General features: G+C 46.9%; 4 protein-coding genes across 7 annotated transcripts; 3 read left to right on the top strand and 1 right to left on the bottom strand.

Moving 5' to 3' along the window:
• The first annotated feature begins 83 nt into the window (after nucleotides 1-83).
• On the top strand, nucleotides 84-3931 carry LOC139775043 (NHL repeat-containing protein 2). Its single transcript, XM_071710711.1, has 9 exons — nucleotides 84-283; nucleotides 529-695; nucleotides 782-941; nucleotides 1035-1450; nucleotides 1530-1759; nucleotides 2001-2226; nucleotides 2390-2587; nucleotides 2664-2777; nucleotides 2978-3931. Exons 1-9 carry the CDS (start codon nucleotides 100-102, stop codon nucleotides 3371-3373), a joined length of 2091 nt encoding a protein of 696 aa, XP_071566812.1. The 5' UTR covers nucleotides 84-99; the 3' UTR covers nucleotides 3374-3931.
• LOC139775051 (MORN repeat-containing protein 5) lies at nucleotides 3572-18895 on the bottom strand. Of its 2 annotated transcripts, none has more exons than XM_071710729.1 (6): nucleotides 18775-18895; nucleotides 5233-5391; nucleotides 4530-4716; nucleotides 4282-4441; nucleotides 3995-4173; nucleotides 3572-3702 (listed from the first exon to the last, which is right to left on the bottom strand). In XM_071710729.1, the coding sequence occupies exons 2-6, from the start codon at nucleotides 5366-5368 to the stop codon at nucleotides 3585-3587; spliced, it is 780 nt and encodes a 259-aa protein (XP_071566830.1). In that variant the 5' UTR covers nucleotides 5369-5391; nucleotides 18775-18895; the 3' UTR covers nucleotides 3572-3584. The 2 variants fall into 2 exon arrangements, with proteins under 2 accessions (XP_071566830.1, XP_071566832.1); XM_071710731.1 differs by having other exon boundaries at nucleotides 4290-4441.
• Nucleotides 9079-17395, top strand: LOC139775038 (uncharacterized). Of its 2 annotated transcripts, XM_071710692.1 has the most exons (4): nucleotides 9079-9751; nucleotides 10430-10718; nucleotides 11152-15867; nucleotides 15952-17395. In XM_071710692.1, exons 1-4 carry the CDS (start codon nucleotides 9624-9626, stop codon nucleotides 16312-16314), a joined length of 5496 nt encoding a protein of 1831 aa, XP_071566793.1. In that variant the 5' UTR covers nucleotides 9079-9623; the 3' UTR covers nucleotides 16315-17395. The 2 variants fall into 2 exon arrangements, with proteins under 2 accessions (XP_071566793.1, XP_071566792.1); XM_071710691.1 differs by having other exon boundaries at nucleotides 11152-17395.
• On the top strand, nucleotides 17864-20733 carry LOC139775052 (uncharacterized). 2 transcript variants are annotated; one of them, XM_071710733.1, is made up of 4 exons: nucleotides 17864-18265; nucleotides 18384-18571; nucleotides 19283-19528; nucleotides 19953-20733. In XM_071710733.1, the coding sequence occupies exons 3-4, from the start codon at nucleotides 19304-19306 to the stop codon at nucleotides 20280-20282; spliced, it is 555 nt and encodes a 184-aa protein (XP_071566834.1). In that variant the 5' UTR covers nucleotides 17864-18265; nucleotides 18384-18571; nucleotides 19283-19303; the 3' UTR covers nucleotides 20283-20733. The 2 variants fall into 2 exon arrangements, with proteins under 2 accessions (XP_071566834.1, XP_071566833.1); XM_071710732.1 differs by lacking the exons at nucleotides 17864-18265; nucleotides 18384-18571 and adding an exon at nucleotides 18836-18970.
• The last annotated feature ends 382 nt before the right edge of the window (nucleotides 20734-21115 follow it).

Here is a 21115-nt window from a genome sequence, read left to right as displayed (position 1 = left end):
GACGCTCCGAATTGACATTGCAAGTGATTGCAAGTGCATGTGTAATTCGCGATCGCTCGAGGAGCTTTACTTGATCCTTTAAACCGCGGAAACCGCCCCATGTGCGGACTCGTAAACGAAAAAATGAACGCGCAGCAGGTAGTGGAGGAGCTGACGCAGGTCTGCATTCAGATGCGCTTCCACCTGGACGACTTGACAGAACGGAGGGAAAAGGAAACGTTGATCCTAAAGCATATCAAGCGGTATGAAAACAGTGGAGCGGAGGCTCACGATTTCCCAAAAGGTACCTACCGACCGTCTGGATCGCACGAAGAGAGTTCTCTGCATTCTTTCTTATGTTCCACTTTGCAAACAGCTAGTTAGAAATAAATGGACATTTATGTGTTACAGAAAAGTGGCTAGTCATTGCCATTGTAAATTTCACAATATTTTGCGAGTTAGAAATAAATGTATAATTACCTTCTCGGCAGAGAAAGGCTGATCATCGTTATAGTTGTAATTTTTAATTAACTGTATATGTTACCACAGGCTTGGAATGGTTCAACGTGTCGGAGGGATTGTCCCTGGCGCAGCATCTGAAGGGAAAGATCGTCCTTTTGGACTTTTTCACATACTGCTGTATCAATTGCATGCACGTTTTGGCCGAGCTGGAAGAGGTCGAGAAGAAAATTTCTGTAGAGGATGGTCTCGTGGTGGTGAGTAACGTTTCTATTACAAGAAGAGGAACTTACGAGAGATAGATAAGATTGTATATCCGATGACTAATAACTTTTCCGTTCAGATCGGCATTCATAGCGCAAAATTCACAAACGAGCGCAGTTCGAAGAATGTCTTATCCGCCGTGCAGAGATATAATATCATGCATCCTGTGGTAAATGACGTAACGTTAAGAATGTGGCACGATATGGGAATAACGTGTTGGCCTAGTCTGATTATGTTAGGTATGAAACAATCTACGAACGCTCTCTCTCTCTCTCTTGGCTCTTTTTTCTATAAATAATTACATATCACAGCTGTGTCTACATTTATTTCAGGACCTAGCGGTCAACCGCTGGCTGTTTTTGTGGGTGAAGATCACAGAGATGAAATACTATTGTATACAAAAGTGGCAATAGCACATTTCAGATCCTTGAATAAAATGTCGAGTCACAGTCTTCCGCTGAAACCGGCGCATCATCTTTTACCATCTTCTAAAGATGGTCTGCTGTTTCCCGGCAAACTAACAGTTTTTCAGCCGGAACAAGAGACGAAGCTAGTCATATCCGATAGCGGTAACAACAGAATTGTAATTACAAATGAGCATGGGAGAGTGGAGCACGTTGTAGGTGGATGCAGCCAAGGTTTTAAAGATGGCGATTTCAAAAATGCTAGATTTAATTCACCCCAGGGGGTCTGTGTGCTTAATAATATTATCTACGTCGCGGATAATAATAACCATGCCATTAGGAAAGTAAGAATACAATCTTTTTATTATTGTAATCCACAACGTTGATTCGCTGTATCTATTCTCGATGTTAATCACGTTTTAGATAGACCTGACCGAAAAAACCGTATCCACCGTAGCCGGTACTGGCTCACAAGGTTGCGATCGAAACGGTGGAAAACGCGGCACTGATCAAGCTTTATCATCCCCTTGGGACGTGGCAATTTATCATCACGAGTATAAAGGCACCGTAGTGCCGGTCTTGTTAATCGCCATAGCGGGTACCCATCAGATCTGGGCGCTGTTTTTGGAAGATACCATTTGGTGGAAGGAAAAGTGAGACATTATTTACGTAATCAATACGACATCTTATTCACGTTATTACGCATCTGTGTGAACTATATATTTTTTGAATATGATTTTTGAACATTTAATTTAACAATTAATTTCGGCTTTTTATAGTTCATACAGATAAAGAAAATGTATGTAAAGTACACGAAGCGTTTCTTTCGCTTAGAAATTAATTAATGTTTGTTGAGAAAAGTGATATCCTTAGTGGAATCTCTTCGTATTTTAGAAAGTACATAGCGGGCACGTGCGCTGCTATTGTCGGAAGTGGCCGGGAGGAAAATCGCAACAACAGTTATCCGCATGCCGCGGGACTAGCGCAACCCTCTGGCATCGCGGTCGTTCAGGAACGTAAAGTTGCGTTTTTGGCGGACAGCGAAAGCAGCGCTATCAGACGGTTGCATTTAGATAGCGGTCAAGTATCCGCCGTTTGTGGAGGGGATAAAAATCCAGCGGTTTGTCTTTTCTCACTTTACGTTTGTGTATATGAATAAGATAGCTTTAGTCAGCTCGTTCGGTATGTGAACAAGCGTCAGCTTTCGTTTGAATAACAGCGAAGAACCAAAAGAACGATAATATTTATCTTACCAGAATTTTTAAATTTAACTTGCATTGTAGAACTTGCATTCTTTTGGAGATGTAGACGGAAAGGCACATTCGGCGAAACTTCAACATCCATTGGGAGTAACGTGGAATCACTTGGACAAACAAATTTACGTGGCTGATACTTACAATCATAAAATTAAAAGCGTAGATACTGCGACGGGGCACTGCAAGACATTGTTTGGCGCTGGAAAACCCGAGCGTGCATTTACCGTAAGTTTCGTAATGTTTTTTTGAAAAGAGTTATTAAAAAAAAAAACGCTTTGTAAACTGTTAAATAACTTTTTAGTTCAATGAACCGAGTGGTCTTGCTGTCAGTCCAGACGGTAATATTCTTTACATAGCAGACACCAATAATCACGCTCTTAAGATTATTGATCTGAAAAACGAGAAGATTTCAACCGTAAGTATATATCTAGCTTTAGAATCGCTTTCAAAAAATAAATTTGTTTTATTAGATATAAAAAAAATATAACTTTATAAGTAATAAATTATGTGAATTTGTTAGTTTTATTTTCATGAAAATAAACATTTTACTTGGAATATTTTTCACGGAATATCGTATAAAACACTAGCATAAATTTTCTTAACTTTATTTTTCAGATGGCTATCGTATCTAGACGCGATTCAAATAGAAATACCGACAATGTGTTTGCTTTCGATACAGCAGTAAATACATACGGTGGAGAACTAAATGTTTCATTTAACATCGTATTTACGAACGATTTGAAATTAAATGTAGACGCACCGCAAGAGTGGCAGGTGTCTTTACCCACAAATATGTGGACGGCGAAATCTTTGACGGGTAGACTTTCGACTCCTATATCGGTGAAACTTCCCAAAGAAGAAACGCGCAGTCAATTGCGTGTTACATTAAACATAATGGCTTGCACCGCAGACACGTGTGTACCACTAAAACTGTCTGTATTGTTCAACGTACAACGAAGAACAGATGCGCCGACAGTTGTGACTGAAGAGAAAGAACTCGTCATTGGTTAGGAAAATGCATTCTACGCTCTTGACATATGTTGAAAAGGGTAAACGCGCATGTTGCATAATATATATTTTTAAGATATTAAATTTTGGAAATGTATTTAATATAAGTATTTAATATGTTTATAACAAGAGAGTAATGGTTATATATTACTATACATACATATATTTTATGAAATTTTATATATTACTTTTATTTAGTGTAATTTGTATTGCTTCAATCCTTAATATCTATATTTCTTCTATAATTTTTTAATCGTTCTTTTAAGCACAATTGTGCTTTATCCATCATGTCATGTTTATCAGTGAGCGAGTATCTGGCAAATTTTGTCAATCTTAAACAATGTAATTAGAACAAATTGATTATGATATTACATTAAATAATATTTTATTGTAATTATATTATTTAATTTTAAATTGTACTTTAAAATATTTGTATATTTATGAGACTATTTTATATATACAATATATATAAGTACTTTTTGAACATTTTGTTTAATTTATTATAATTTAGAGAGAGAAAAAGAAAAAAATAAAGTCTAATCAATCTATGTTTACGCAGAATTTTACTCTTGTTTTAAATTTATATAGGTATGTAACTACAACTACAATATTATACCGATATACCTTTGCCACCAATTTTCCGCTTCGTCGTCTTGCGAGACATGCGGTAGCGTTGCAAAATCCGCCGCTCCCGATTGCCAATATTCGCGCAACCATTCCTGATGACCAGTCGGCTCTGACCAGCCTTTTCGGCAATTTTTCTTTATCCATGCACTTTCTGTCGCCGTTGGAATCTGGAGTATCTTGTAAGTTATAAAATTTAAATATATATTACCTCCTATATTACCTATCTCACGAAAATAAATAAATAAATATCTTTATCTCGCTATCGAGAGATAGAATATTTTTACTTTTTTACAATTACGATAGGATGTTACGCAATTGCTATCTGGGTCGAATATGCCAGCACCGGTATCGTAGCAAAACGGAGGAATAATTTTAGTGGGCTGATCATTAGTTTTCAGTACCTCTCCGGCTGGTTTCAGTCCGTTTACCATGCACTTGTAAAATCTGAAATATTTTTATGATTCGTCACGAGTGTATAAGTATGGAACAGGATGAATTCTCGTTTAGGCACTACTTATAAGAGTCGGCTAACCGCCTATCGGGATATACGCAATAATCCCATCCGTTTTCTCTATATGCTAAACCGTCCGCAAACGTGTAACGTCTCTGCACCATTCTTCCGCGAATCCAAACACCATCCATTCTTTGTCCACGTGGCCAGTACATACTTCCGTGACCATGAAGCATACCGTTCCGGAATTCTCCCTCTAATACAACTTCTGAACGGACAAGAATTAATCAGCGCTAATTAATGCCAAGGTGATCTTGTACGATCCTACCTTGATGGAAATATTTTGCTGAAAGTGCTATGAAATCGATGAAAAGTGAAATAAAAGTTATTGAAAAATTATTAAATATATTTCAAAATAAATAATCATTTTCCTTAGGAAATGTAATGTGTAATACTGTGAAATATAAGGAAAGTTAAATTATACTATTAAAGAGTAATAACGAAATTTCTTTTATGTCAGGTATCAATGAAATCTACTGAATTTAACTGAAAATTGAATTTTTACTGAAATATTGATGGAGTAATAATGAAATGGGGTCTGAATTTAACTTAAAACTAAATTTTTATTGAAATATTGATGAAGTAATAATGAAATGGGGTCAATTGAGAGAGAATTTCAGTAAGATTTTCATTATATTTTCAGTAAAATATTTCCATCCGGGTAGCGATCCCAATTCCGCGCTTGAGAAACGTTAGATTTTTAAAATAGCCGAAATTGACTAACTGTAAGGCGTGACATATCTGCCGATGCCCGTCATGTCGATCGCATCCCACGTTCCCTCGTATTTACTTCCGGTGATAAATCGGGTCTCCCGTAACATTTCTATTTCTGCCTTTCCGTCATCATTTTCCATCGTCATGCCCGATGTGATGCGTCACGCTCCTATATATCAGCAGTTAAGATTGACTTCGATTCGGTTTAATCGCCGATCGAGCTAATCGGAGTTTGGCCGGAGTCGCCTTTTTAGGATAACTACGATCAAGCTCTTAACTTAACCGGCGATTAACTCATCAACTAATACCTATTATTTCGTTAAATAATACAGGTGGACAGAATTATCAATTTTTTTGTTGTTTGCATGGAAGAAAGATTAAATTAGGGGCAGCAAATTATTTTCTTTTAAGTGTTCCGTGCTATTAATTCTGTCGGTTGAATGAATCGGCGATTAAGTTAATCGCAGGTCGTCCTAAGCGCTGCGAAGAACTCGATCTCCTCCTCCTCCTCCTCCTCCTCCTCCTCACTTTGTCATCGGACGAGGACGAGGATTCACACGGTCGAGACAAATGTGGAGAACGAGAGAGAGAGAGAGAGGGACCGAGCGCCGACGGTCTCGGCCTCTCCTCCCCGAGCGAGCCGAACCGGGACTCGGTTTTATCCTTACAGGATGGCCTCGTTGCCTGGTATTCCGGATGATCTCGGTCGGCTCGTAGTCGCCTCGCTCACGGGGACATGCACGGCGTGCAAACGGCGTGCAAAACGGCGGGGCGGCATGCGGGGGCACGCGTGTGTCGAATTCGCAAACGCGACGAATAGACCCCGACGACGGGGCCCCCCGTCGCGCGTTTCCTTCTTTTCTTTTTTTCCTCCTCTCGCCTCTTTGTATCCCGCGCGCGTAATTAAATCAGATTTCGGAGGCGACGCGACGAACGTGGACGCCTGTCGCCTACCTGGTCGCGTGTGTGTGTATTCGTAACACGACCGGGTACAAAGGAGGCGAGGAGAGGACCGTTATGTCTCTCGGGTATATTTCTAAGAGAAAGAGAGAGAAAGGGAGAAAGAGAAAGAGAGAGACCACGGTGTCTCTATCTATACCGTGCCGCGCATATATCTACTGTTATGTGTCGAAAAGTGGTACATTCCGGTATACACACATCGAGGAACATATTCCTCAAGTTTTCACGCGCTCGTCGCCGCCGGCCGGCCGGGGTACCGCGTGAGACGCGCGCCGCGCCGCGCCGCGCCGCGCCGCTTCGCGTGGTGAACAGTCCAGGACTCGTCTCCTCGATTATTCGCAGCCTTCCGTGAAACGCGGCCGAGGAGTTGCCGCGGGACAATCGCGATCGGAGATCATTAGCGTCCGCACTCCGCAAGAGATGAGATGTCGGCCGCGGGGTCCTTCCGACACTCCCCTGAATCGCACGGTCGAATGTAAAACGGGGTACGATCGCGCGATTAGGGATCCCTGACCCGTATCGTCCTTCGATTAACATTTTTATTATTCGCCACGTTCGGAGAATTGTCCTGAGACGCGGCTGGCGTAATGCCGCCGCCTCAGGACGATGCTCCCTTCGGAGCAACGATTCCAGGCTACGTAATCTGGAATGTCGTGTTAGCTCAGCCAAGCGTGACACCTCTGCCATACCGCCGGGGAATCTCTCACGCACCTGAGAATTTCTCGTAGGTGCACCGGCGAACTTGCGATTTTTTTCCTTTTCTCTCTCTCTCTCTCCCCCCCTCTTCTCTTTCTGCCCGATCGTTATCGTGCTTGTGTACTTACGCGTCGAAGGGAGATACGTTCCCCCTTCGGTGTCGGAACTGCAACGAGAGCCGAACTTGGCTCGAAAATAAACCCTCGGACCTCTCGCTGGAGAACGGAAACGACATTTCGGGACGAAGTCGATGATCGCGCGCGCCGGGGGCGACGTGAGATCGACCGGGGGGTCGAGGAAATAGGTCGGATTTGCGGAGTGTCGTAAATCATCGGCGCTCGTTCTCGCGTTCCCCTTTCCCGTGCCGCTCCTCCCCGGAGGGGGGGGGACTTTCTCTCCCCCCGTCGCCGACGTCAAATTTGTCGATAGGTAAACCGTTGGATAAACCTTAATCCGGCGCGGCCTGGCGCGGTACCCGGTACCGTTGTCTTGGTAAACAGTGGGTTACGGATGGACAGTCGTGCAAGTGGGACGGCTGTTTATTAACCCGCGCGTGTTCGACGTTCGCAGAAAACTCGGAGCAGACGTAGCCGCGCGAATAAGCGAGAAAACGGGTTTCTCGCGCGAGCCCGTCCGTCTCCCCGATCGTTATCGAACCTAAATCTATCGGTTTTCGCGGTGTCGGCGCCTGGGTTGGCCTGGCCTGGCGAACGGGGGTCTCTCGAGGAAAGAATTTCATCGTCGCCCCGTAACGAGCTCTCCCCAATCCCCCCATTCCTAACGAGAGTCGGGGGGAGGGCGAGGGGGACCGTGTCCCAATGGGACATGTCCGAAATTTATTCCAGCGAGCCGCCGCCGGACGGCGATTGAATTGATTCGCTTATGAATGAGTCGCGCAACGAAGAATGAGTCGCGCGCGACTCGATAAAGGTAGGTACGCTCGAGCGCTTCGCGCCGCCTCGATGCTGCCAGGATAATTCAGCGTCTAATCCCGTCTCCGAGAGAGTTTTTCCCCGAAATCCGACGTTTTTGCGACGCTTATCGACCCCGCGGGGCCCGACGGCGGTTCTTTCACAATTTCATACGTCACGTACGCGACTTATTCGGTCGATGTACCGTTAATCGGCGTGAATCGTCGGCCTGGCTTACGCGCGTACGTTTGTCGTTTGAGAAAAATTATTTGCGGGCCCCCTCTTGCCCCCGCTGGCGTTGAGCGACGAAACTCGACGTAGAGGGGGGGGGGGAGGGACGAGAGATAAGCCCGAGGAAAAATCCCGGTCCGATCCGATCCGATCCCGCGATGAAATTCTAACATGGTTCTAATTGGCCATTGTACCCTCTCGGAGTCGCAGGCGATCCGCGCTCGATATAGAAAGAATGCGCGCGCGTACGTGCACGCGCGGTCACCTGTTTCCGCGTAATCCGCTCCGTCCGTCCATCCGACGCGACGGCGACGTCTCTCTCTCGCGAGAGAGGCGAGAGGAGGCCCCCCCCGAGTCCTTTCCCTGTCTTACCCTCCAGGAGCGCGGTCTCCCCCTCCTCCTTATCTCCTCTGCCTCTTGTTCCGCTGCGCTCGTACTAGCCAAGGATCCTACCTTGCAGTACGTGTTTATCCAGGGTACAAGACGGCAGAAGAAGCGGAGCGGACGAGCGGCGTAAGGAAGAGGGCCCGCCCGGAGTCGTGTCAAGCGCGAAGCGGAGCGGATATATAAAGGGGGAACGGAGGACGCGCGCGAAGAAAGGGCCCCGCGGAAAAGAAAAGGGAGGAGTTTCGCGGAACGTGCTCCGTAATCATCGCCGAGGTCGCTACACCGGCGAGTCTGACAGCAAGGTCGACCGCAAAATAGTCTCAACTGCTAAACGTCCTTGATCCCTTAACGAAGAAGGGAAGAAGGGAAGAAGGGAAGCGAGAGAGAGAAGGCAGACGCGAAGGAGCAGAAAAGGGGGGAAAAAGGGATAGACCGGAGCGCGTCTCGCGCGAGGGAATCGGCCACCGAGGGACCGCCAGATATCCTCGCCGAACGTTTTTTTTTCCCTTTTTCTCGCGAGTATCGCGAGTGTCGAGCGGCTAGTCACCGGGTTATTGACGTGAATCGCGTCCCTTCTCGACGGGATTAAATGACATTTCCAGGGAGTCTACCTTCGCCTGCAAAGTGTGAGTGCAACCTGCGAAATCGCGCGACAACCTGTCGACATACACGCGTATATTTCGCGATGATCCGCGAACACGGATGTGGGAGGAAAGGAAAGAGAGAATAGACGATTAGACCCGCCGGGTTTTGAGTACCTCCGAGGTACCCAAAGTGCGCTAATCGGTCATCTCCGCGCCGACGGTCATCCCCTTTAGATTTAGGCGCGACGCGAGGCGATCGGAACGTAATTGGGCGACGAAAAACCGGTTACCGATATGTAACGACAACCAGCAAGAAATTGCAAGGTTCGGTGACCTATCTCTCTTCCCTTCCCCTCGCGTTTCTTTTTCTTCTCACGCTGCCATGTCGCGTTATTCGGCTAGCTCGTCTACGTGTACGGGTCTTCTTGGTATTCTTGGTAACGCGCGCGAACATTTTATTTCCTTTAAATTCACTCTTCTTTTTTTCTCTCTTCGATAAATGTTCCTATTTTAAAGGCTTTAGTATTACAAGAGCGCGCGTTTTTAGATACTATATAGAAAAATTCAGAAAACGAGAAAACGAATCCTCAACTTCGGAATGTCTTTGCGTTTTCAGAGAATCGAGAATTATCATGTTGTCGCAGCGATTGCGCTGGCTCCTGCCGGCACTAATCGTGTCCTGGACGAGCCTGCAGTTAGGCGCGGCTCTACCGGCTCATAACGAACGTTCGCACGTGTCTGCGAACGCGTTCGATCCTAGGTCAGTATCACGCGGGAGATCCCAATTAACTTTTGCGCAATGAATTGCGCGTCGTGCACGTAAACATGTAAATTTACGTTAAACATGTAAATTTGTACGGGAAATGTAGAATTAGAGCGGGGTGCGCGGATCGGCGTAACAATGGATCCAACGTAATCAACGCAATTCCATTAACGCGGACGAGTTATAGCGGCATGAGATAATACGAACAAGTAGATCCAGATAGGAATCGCGCCTCGCGTGGGAAAGACAGGACGGAGAATGCGGAAGAGGAGAAAGACGAAAAACACGGTCGGCTCTTATTAGAGACCGCGCGGCTTAGTTTTCGTGCCGCCAAACGATCCTCCGCTCTTAACGAGCTTCTCTAATTAGAGAAATTGCGCGCCCGCATTGAACCTCCGTTCTTATCAGTTCGATGTAGATTCCACGCTGATACACTCTGTCGTAACTCTCTATCGGGCCGATTTAAATTCCGCGACAGGTTCGCCGAGACGCGTAAGAGAAGTTCTCCACGTGAGAAACGAACGAATACTCCGATCTGTCTTACACGTTACATATCGACGTTACGTGTCGCGTTCAATTTACGCGTATATTCTTAGATTGAGATTTAACATCGAAGTGGCAAGGGTTATACTTTACCGATAATATTCTGGACGACGCCTTCGATACGTTTTACAGCGCGGCCACTTCAACAATTATCCGTCAGGACCACGATGGACGCGCGCATCATCCAACGAACGGCAAAAACGAGACGCAGTCCGGCCACAAACTGGTCGCTTCCCCGGCCGGACTTTTGCGGCCCGACAAGTTTCAGTTTTATACCTACGACGACAAGGGCGATATGATTACGCGGCAGATGACCGCTCAGGAAATTCAAGGTCTCATCGCGGCAGGTGGGGCGGATCACGTCGCGATGGACAGGCAGGAGCCTCAAAAAGCCGACGATGTTCTGACGGGCGGCAAAAAGGTCGGTTCCCCGTTTCACTTGTTTCGCGTCTTTTGTCTCGTAACCATAGATGGCTAATACAGAATACTATAATATTTATTACGTCTAAATTAGAATACTTTGGACATTGCCGAAAATGAATGAAAGCAAATGATGAAATTGATATGATATATACGTTTGACGAATAAATCGAGCCAAAGCCATCTAAAAACATTAATTAAATAATAATTTTTATAATTAATTAATCCTAAATCGGGATGTAAAAAACCGCGTGGTCTAAGCGTCGTAATATTTTCGCAACTGCTCTGTCTAACATCGATCGTATAGATTTCTAAAACTGTTAGATTATATTTAGATACAAGAAGCGAGCAAGAACGTGTACGAGGTAGAAGCTAACGGAGCTGTCACGTCTCTTCGTTTACGGATTTAATACATTCCATCCGTCGCATTTTAGGTCATGGATGTGGTACAGAAGGTACAGAACGTGCTGAAGAGCGCACTCGATAAGCCACCGACCTTAACGGGTTCGATACCGAAGATTCCGGAACACGCGAACGTCGAATGGAGCAACATTCTACCTTCGATTCTATCCGGCGAGACGGACGCGATCTCCCCGAACGGCGAATCCAGCCAACTGTCGCACAAGATTACGGCGGAGAAGACGGAAGTTGAGTCGACGTCGAGACATCCGACGAAAAAACCGGCGACGTCGGACGTTCAGACGAACGCGTACGCCGGCTTTACCAATAACGCGCAGGGGAAACCTCAGCATGGCCATCACTCGCAGCAAACGGCAGCGACTGAGAAACCGATGATCCCGGTTCCAGTCATCACCCTGACGGAACACAAGTTGTCCACGTTGCAATCCGCCGTTACCGAGAGCCCCATCTTCCAGATAATCAGCGTGATTCCGGTCGAGAGTGTCGCGATCAAGGGAGGCCAGACCGACCTCCCGTCTACAGTTGGTACCAGTGCCGCGAGTTCGGCGATCACCCAGCCGTCCGCCCAGACCGAGGGAAGTCAAACGGAACAGTACGTCGAATTGACTCTGTCCGAAGTGCCCGAAGGCATAACGTTCCCGCAGCTGACGAGCCTAGACATGTATCCCGTAAGTATTACGAAGCAGACGACCACGAGCAACAAGGTAGGAAGCCAAGGGATGGAAGCCGCGGCGACCTATTCGACGACCACGCCGGGCGTATCGATACATTCCTCCGTCACGAAGAAGACCGTGACGCAAGGCGGGTCCAGCGAGTCGACGGGCGCGACCGACAAGATCTCTCCCTCGAACGCGAGTTACGTTCTCGTACAGAGCAAGAACAATACGAAGGTATCTGACGATTCTTCGTTCGCGTCTGGCGTTACGAAAGGATCTCAAGCGAGCGGGACGTACAATGACGATAAGGTAATCCCACAAACCGATACCCTCGCCACCCCGGTGCCGATTTCCCATGCGTCTTCGAAACCCGAGGAGGGGTCTAACGAAACCACGCCGCGCTCGCCGTCCACGCTCGCTTCCGTTACGAGAATCAAGGCCCCGACCGTCCCGACGTCGTTGCACACGCTCATCTCGGATCATTATCTCGGCGAGGGCTTCTCAACGGTTACGAAAGAGTCGTCGGGCCCGGTTACGTCGACATACGGGGAGAATTATCTTAATCCTCTGCCGACCGAGATTCAATCCTCGCCGCCGATAGAACCGTTACCCACGCAGTTAATCGACTCCTTCTCGAGTGTAATAAATCAAGTTTCGGAAGTGAAACCACCTGTCCTGCCCCTGTCGTCCACGTCGAACGAAAGGCCCGAGATACCGATCGTGAATATTAATTACGATCAGAGGCGCAACGTATCCGAGGCGAACGAGACCGCGGTCGTAAAAGAGGAGAATTTCAGGCCCATCGTTAATACGCAAACCTACGTAACCGTTACTACAGAGATCCCGTCACGAGACGCAACTCCCGAGCTCGTTGAACATTCCGTCATCTATCGGCCTCTCAACGCGGTAGACGGGGAATTAAGCACGATCGGTGTTCCCGCGAGCTCCCAGATTACGGCGACGACATCAGCAGCTTCGACCAAGATCGGAGCGACGAATAATAGAGTAGTGATCAGTAATTCAGCCACGACGCCAGCTGGGCTCAAATCGACCGCAACGATTTCCGGATCAACGGCACCTTCGTTCGTGCAGCTTCAACTCGAGAAGTCGCACGCTACGGTCGCGGCTCCGCCGGCGAGCCAGACCGAAAGTCCCGCGGCTCCCGAGAGTACCGCCGACAGAATCGCACCTTCCGAAAAGACCTCTACGTCGATAGCGCCTAATGCAGCCAAAACCCAATCGACAATCGCATCGACCGACACGAGTCTATCTTCGATTAAGCCTATGACAACCAACGAATACTTCGACAACGCTCTCGCGAGCTTGAACCTGAGCGATCCGGTGTCCGCGATCGATCAAGTATTGAGCATCGCGCCGCTACCGTCCAGCATCCCCGCGATCGAGCCAATCGGTTTACCCAGCAACGCATCGAATTTCGCGGCTAGCGATTTAGCGAGCGGCCTCATCGCCGGATTTGCAACGAGCACGTCGGGCGTGCCGACCGACAAAATTAACAGCGATCAAACGGTTGAGAACAAATCGGACGAATACACGAAGCTTACCCAAGAATCTATCGAAAATGTCACTAAAATATACGAGGAGATTGTGGGACTTGATCTGAACGATCAGAAGGAAAGAAACGTTACGCAGTCGACGCAAGAGACACTAACGGACCCGGCTCGAAACGGTACATTAATTTACGGCGCATTGACGCAGACGAAAGAGTCGAATGATACTTTGGAACCGATTAAATTGTCGAGTAGTAACGAGAGATTCGACAATTCTACGAAAGCACCTTTATCATCCCCGGCAAATAAGTTCACAACCGTCAACGATGAAGCAAAGGACGGTGTTGGGCAGAGCGCAACGACCGTGAGAATCATCACCGTAAATCCTGAGCAGACGACAACGACTCGATCGCCAGGCGTCAATAAAACGACGCTTGGTGCGAGCAACAACCAGAAGAAAACGGAAATCAAGGAGAAGGTGAAAACCACAGAAGCGCCCTTTGTGAGGACGGACCAAAGTCCAGAATTTTCTCAGGTATCCGTGATAGTCGCGAATGATACCAGAAACTCGGGACAGGCGGAGAGCAGCCCGAAAATAGAGGCGTTAGGCGAAAAGAATGGTTCGGTCGCGGATACTTCGCCAGTGACGAAGGAGGCCGTAGCGATTCCCTCCGTCAATGATTCCACCTCCGAGTTGTACAGCTCACCCGCGTATAGTAACCTAACAGCGGATGCCTCCGTTTCGAACGTTACGTCTGACAGCGCTAGCGAGTCGAATCAAAATTCTACCGATTCTGCATTTTTGCAGCATCCAAATCGCGTTACCAGCACAGTTGGCTACAAAGACGTAGATGACACGCAGAATAAAAAGGACGAAAATAACAATGACTCTTCTCCTCTATCGATCCAAGAACACACCGATAGCTCGATCAAGGTTGTAACACAGGAATCGACGGGCAACGCAAGCGGAAACAAAGGGGATACTCCCCGGCCTGACAACCCTGTCAATAATACGTCAAATCAGAGTGTGGCGCAGATCGCATCGACGTCAATAAAGAGCGACGGACATTCGGATAATAGCACGGAGAACAAGACCGCGTCTTTGAAACATTCCGAGAGTTCGCCGAAGCCGGACGTGACACGCTTGCAGGCGTCGACACCTTCGAGTGCTCCGGTCCGTCAGACGTCGAAGCCCGCGGTCGGTCATAGACCGTCGGAGAAGTCTGACGTTACGAAGACTGACGCAGACGTAATCGCGGAGGACAAGTGGACGCTCATATCGCAACAGGCCCCGCCGACCGTGTCGAAGCTTCCGAAGCCTCCGAAACCGCCGAAGCCGCTGAGGAAACCGGTCAATAACGCTCAGACGTCGTCACCATCGTTACCACCTTCCACTTCGAGTGAGAGCACCCTGGTTCGTTCTCCAGGAGCCGAAGCGGCGGCGCATCAGCAAGATCAGCAGCAATCCCCGACGCAGTCCCTCCTACCGCTGGACGCGTCTCAGAGCGCAATTGGCTTGGACATCACCATAAGACACACGAGCGCCGATATTGTGAATTTCGCCAAGCTGTGCAACGAGCTGGCCTTCAATTTCTGGGTGGCCACCAACAAGGGTCTGAGCACCGCGAGATCGCTGGCGCTATCGCCGTTCGGCATGACCAGCTTGCTGGCGATGATCTTCCTGGGCGCTCGCGGCCCGACGTCCGATCAGATGAACGAGGTCCTCGGTCTGGACGACGTGGCCACGTTCAATCCGCACCTGGTCTTCCAGAACATAACCGACACGGTGGGCCTGGCCCGTGGTCAGGGCATCGCGAACGCCGCCTTCGTCCGCGAGCTGTTCGCCGATAAGATGAAGGTCAGGAAACTCATGCCCTTCTACAAGGAACAGGCGCAGCAATTCTACGAGGGCCTCGTGACCGAGGTGAACTTCGCCACCATCAGCGATCTCGTGCGCAGGAGAACGAATCTGCTGGTCAGGAAGCAGACCGGTGGCCGAATCAAGGACTTCGTCAAGACGAACACGGTGCCGCTCAGATCACCCTTGGCGGCGCTCTCCGCCAACGTGTTCCAGACCGATTGCAACAGCAGTCTGACCAGTTCGGTCGGCAGGGACGGCGAGCTGTACTTCGCCGTCTCGCCGGCTGTCCGACAAAGGAAACTCATCCCGGTCCCGGCTACGACTTGGCGATCGGGTGTCCTGGCCGGCTACGAGCCCAGCATCGACGCTACGGCGGTCGCTCTCGGAGGCAGCGACAAGTTAGTTTCGACGATCTTCGTGCTGCCGGGTCAGCAGGGCCACACAGCGCCCGGCGACAACCTGGATCGTCTCGAGCAGCGCCTCGTCAGAAGCGCATTCCGCGACGGCGCCTGGAACAAGCTGCTCAAGGTTCTGATATCGAGACACGGTCTCGAGCTGCAGGTGCCCAAATTCAGTCACAGGTCCGTGGTCAACGCGACCGCCGCCTTGAAGAGGATGGGCCTCGACGAGCTCTTCTCGGGCAACGCCGACTTTAAGGGCATCAATGGCGTAGGTCATCGTCTTCACTTAGCCGACGTGTTACAGGTAAGATACATCTCATACATCCATCTGCTCGATACGCTCGATACGCGCGAAAACGCTACTCATACTCGTGAATTTTCTTCGCAGATGAATTTGTTCAGCACCTGTGGCGACGAGAATATTCTCAGCGGAAGACATCACGTAGAAACGTATCCCGCGAGTCCATTAAGGAGAAACGTTGGACGACGAATGGAGGACGACAATTCCGGTAACGTTACCGAGGAGGATACGTCGAGATACCGCGCGCTGTCGCAAGAGGACAATGGGGATTCTTACGCGGACCAATCGCGCACGGATCTGTACGGATTCTACAGGGAGGAGAGGCAGCTCTCCGGATCGTTGGAGAGACCGAGATTGAAGCTCGACAGGCCCTTCTTATATTTCGTCCGGCATAATCCTTCCGGCATAATACTTCACATGGGACGTTTCAATCCGCGATTACTGCCCTAAACACGGAGGCCCACTATCTTCCAACCGAATGCCATTAATTCGATCCTGTTCCTTCTATTCGACATCCACAAATTTTTGTACGACCGAGGAAAATAACTGACTCTCGAGATACAATTGCTCAAACCACTCGTTTTCTATTAGTCGGGAGATCTAACGCGACATTGCACGATCTGTCGCGGCTCGCTCCTTTTGAACAACGAAGGTAGGACGTGTACTTGGTATGTAGAAAATTTGTAAACAATTTTGCTTAGATTTATTACGTATATTAGTTTTTCCATGGTCTTCACTTAGAGATAAGAAATTAGCGCGATATCTCGCGATATCGTTCGCGGCACGTTAATATATGTCACAAACGGACCCACGCGACATTGGCATGGATCTTATCACTTTTATGGTATATTTAGGGAGTGGTTAAACGCATAAAAATAACAGACTGAAGAACGGAAGAAAAAAGAAAGACGGTACGAAAGAGGAAGATCTTAATCGCGGTCCAAATAATCATCATCATTATTATTATTATATTTCTTGTTTTATGTACGAGCAAAATATGACGATTAGCGCGATCGCCAGCGAATATTAAACGCAAACTTTTATCGAGTATCAATACTCTATTTGGACCCTGATTGACATTATACGCATTCTTTTTAATACGATCAATTGTGATATGTAACTGAGGGCGTTGAATTTTCTTTTTGTACATTTCGTAGAATTAATCTGTTAGGATTACGCGTTCAGTCCACATGTGCACGTACATTGTATATGAAAAATATTTCAATGTATCCTTCTCAACGAAGACTTAATGTCGAACGGATGACGCGTTGAATAAAAGCAACATCTCTCGTTCGTTCTGTCGTTTTTAAAGGAAAACTTCCAAGCTGGCTCTTTGGGCATTACCGTACTTGTGAACATAAGATAAGGAAACTGCGTTACGCTGATATCGCGCAACCTACCATAAATAATAGTATGCGAACTTCTTTCCCAATACGGACAGCTCCGAAACAGCGACCGACATTCACATATCGGCATTGTAAAATATCTCGCAATGTAGAATATATAAACAAATAGCGAAAATTACATTGTACCTGCTGCTATAAATTTTTATCGACACTATCTTTGACGAAACGTATGACCCGCAGACGCATCACAATTATGTCATCATGTGTATCATATACACTACCGTTCAAAAGTTTGGATGCACTACCTTCTTAAGAAAAACAACAATCGTGCCAATAAAATTCTTTAAATGAACTTTTTCCTTGGAGAATGATTAGAAATAATACTGTGTTCAATTGTTAAAACACACAGTAAAGTTTCACATATATGACATTTTTCTTTAGAAATATTGGCATCACTATTGTTTTTCTTAAGAAGTGCTTCCAAACTTTTGAACGACAGTGTATATATCATATACATATTACGTAATATTACATAATATTAACAACAATAATACATCTATATATAATCGTTGTTAATATAATTCGCTCCTTGGCGAACTATACATCTCACTGAATAATAATTAACATATATTTGATAGTGCTTTCTATATACATATATAAAGAAGACACTATATATGTCACGAAGAGAAGCTTTTTCATATTTTACAACTAATTATGCATGTCATCGTCGTTATCTATGTCAAAATGGTGCACGTCATCGCTATAGGTGATAACTATTCTGAGCGGCATTGAGGGGGTCTTCATTCGCTTATCGCGTAGTTATCGTAAAGCCGTCGTAAAGGTGGAAGCTTATTGTTTTCCAGTTTTCAACGTTGCAACACGACCGACTAATAAGCGATCGAAACTGCCTGAACAATTTTCCATTTAAAGTTGCGGTTTCACTGTGTGACAAACGCGATCGAGGGTCCCTCGGCACGACGCTCCGGGCGATCGTCGAATCGGTCGTATCGAAAGTGACAATCGCGAGTTTTTAAATGTATTGATCGACATACAAGGTACGCGACCGAGTGGCAAATATTTATTCGTTTTGTCGCTATTTTGATTTTGACACAGTCGTCATAATTTACTCTATGATTCCATAACATATCCTAATCCGTTAAAATCATTTTCCAGTATTTCTTTATCGCTCGCAAGCGGCTAGCCCCGCCGATTTGCATGCGTTGCGCAAGCTGCAGGTATTTGATGCGTCAAGGACCGAGTTGGATTTCTTATCGGGTGCACGTATCTTGCTCCGAGCTCGGAACGAATTTTCGGCGTCGCTCGGAACAGAAGCGTCTGGATAAACGATGGGTTGACACGAGGTTTACATACTTTGCGCTCAAGTGTCCTCGATCCGTTACGCAACGTTAGTGCGACGTAAAACAATGTGAACACCTCGCTTCGAACGATCCACACGATCGTTCACGAATCGTTAGGTTCTCGGTACACAAAAATTCGATTCCATCGTCGACTATTGATCTATTGCCCCGATATAATCGAGTCGTTTTTCTAAAAATATACTCACGTCGAAGAAGATACTATATACGAATGTATATGTGAAAAGGCGGCACTTTTATGTATCAGCTCGCGGGGATCGTTTATCATCGCAAATAAAGTAGTATACACTTGATAAGTCGGTAGATTAATAGCGACTGCGAGAAGGAAATTTGCATCTCCGACTCTGTTGCATATAATCCAGGATGTTTTTTCTGATCCTGTTGGTATGTATACCGCCTTGCTGATAATCAATATTTGCCCGGCGATTATCAATAATGTAATTCGATGCGACAATTTTACGCCTGTAATCTTATCTGCGTTCGTTGGCCGATCGCTATCGAGGGGTCTCCCGGACTCTTTGTTTAAATCGCGCATTGTCGATCGTTGCGACATAGAAAAGTCGCAGAACGGCGTAGTTTCGAGGGAATAAAAAGCTCGACACTTTCCCGCGCGAGAACCCGCGTTTTCCGTCTTAGGGTGAAATTCTCCGCGCGACTCGGAAGCTGTGTATCGAATCTATAATGCAAATTATTCAGGATGCGGATTGCTCCGGCCGCATGCTGGCTACCATCCTGGTCGCGTGGGTGACGACGGCGATGATAGCCTCGATATTACTGCAATGGGAGCACATGTGGATCGTTCTGGTAATATTGACGCTACTCTTCTTCTTCGTTTGCGGCTACACCGTCTACACCGTGAAGAGAACTCAGGCGAGAATTCTGATCGAGCAGCGAAGAGCGGCGATTCGGACTATCTCGGACATTACTGCCAATCGCGGACAGGTATATACCTTTCTCCGACTTATTATTTTCGAACGATATCCCGCAGATCTGCTGGCGCAAATCGTACATGGAGAAAATATTTCGGCATAGAATTAGATGTGTAAAAAGTGTCTCGCGATGTCTCGTTGTAAAAATGTTGAAATTGGAGTTGTATTTATTATTAGAAGAGATTCGAGTTGTATTTATAAAAATTGACATCCAATTATATACCTATCACTAAATGCGCATTGTAAAAATGGTAAATGCAAGCGCTTTGAACCGTGCTATGGAAATATAACAGCTCAATGTATATTTTTGACAATTAACGTTTACGCTGTAATTGGTCGAGCTTTAAGTTACGCTGTAAACATTCTCGTGTACATTTTAAAAGACACAACATCTCCAACAATCCCAAAGTGCAAGGAGCTAAATTTGTCCTTTGCAGGCGGGACCGCTGGCGTTCACGATGCGCTCGGCTCCAGATTTACCGCCGTCTTACGCGTCTGTGGTGACCGTTCAGGGAACATCCGGAACACCCGGTCAAACGTCAGGAACTGTCGATCCACCCGGCGAGAATAAATTCCTCGAGGATCCTCCGCCATACGCCATCGTGGTCGCTTCTATAAATATGCAGGAGCGAAACGCGGAAGTCTCGAATGAACCGTACGTGCTGCCCGTCGCGTTGACGAAAAAATACGACCGATACGACGCCGCCGTCGCATCCGCTAGTTCCGGCCTCGCCTCCGCGTCACACACGTGCCCGCATCCGAGATGATTTAATTGAATTAGTCCTGCGGAAGACGCAAATAAAGCTGGCACTGAAAAATGCCGAATCACGCGAAGGATGTGCGAACGAGTGGATTTCTGATACGATCGCTCAAGATCGAAATCTCTCGTCCGCGAAAGCGATCGTTATCTCGAAGATATCATCGGCGAGAAGAGCTTATTGTTAGGCGAAGAAAAACGACCGATCAGAATTCCGAATTCGTATACGATCGACTAAAAGCGCGTTTATCGCGAACGAAAGGGTCGCGACACATCTGTTTCGTTCTTTCAAGAATTTTAATAGATTCTCGTAACCGATACCTCGCGCCACATTTTACGACACGCGAAATCTTTAATTTGTATTCCCCGCACGTCCATCCTTAGCGGATTTTTTACAGCGTTATATGCATTTGTAATTTTGATAGCAATTGCTGCGTAATAAAGACTGAGTCCGATTTGTAGCACCAGTGTTGACCCTTTTACAGTATTGCTGGATTATGATTATTAATTCGAAGAAACCCAGACAGGACGCGAGTTTAAGGGCCACTTCGACCAAACTCCGATTAACTTTAATCGTTGCATGATTAGTCTACTGGAAATGATGCACCGAAATTGGAGACGTGTCATCTCGGTGACAGCCACTGACAGCTGACAGCTCGGTGCGTTCGCTAGCGCCCCTAGCGGCTAAGAGTGGCACGCGCCGTCCCTATAAAAAATATACATAATACCGACTGTCTATAACAGTACCTTGTTGGTAATGTCATCAAATGTATATGATTGCCGAATGATGATTATGTGTTACCGTCACAGTTATATCTGCAAGAGGTAACAGATGTGGAGATC

This window comes from Temnothorax nylanderi, unplaced genomic scaffold (assembly GCF_030848795.1).
Source record: "Temnothorax nylanderi isolate EJ_2023f unplaced genomic scaffold, tnyl_v1.0 TNYL_tig0091_pilon, whole genome shotgun sequence".
Lineage (NCBI taxonomy): Eukaryota > Metazoa > Arthropoda > Insecta > Hymenoptera > Formicidae > Temnothorax > Temnothorax nylanderi.
Note: the sequence above shows the minus strand (reverse complement) of the source record. Positions and strands in the feature narration are given on the sequence as shown.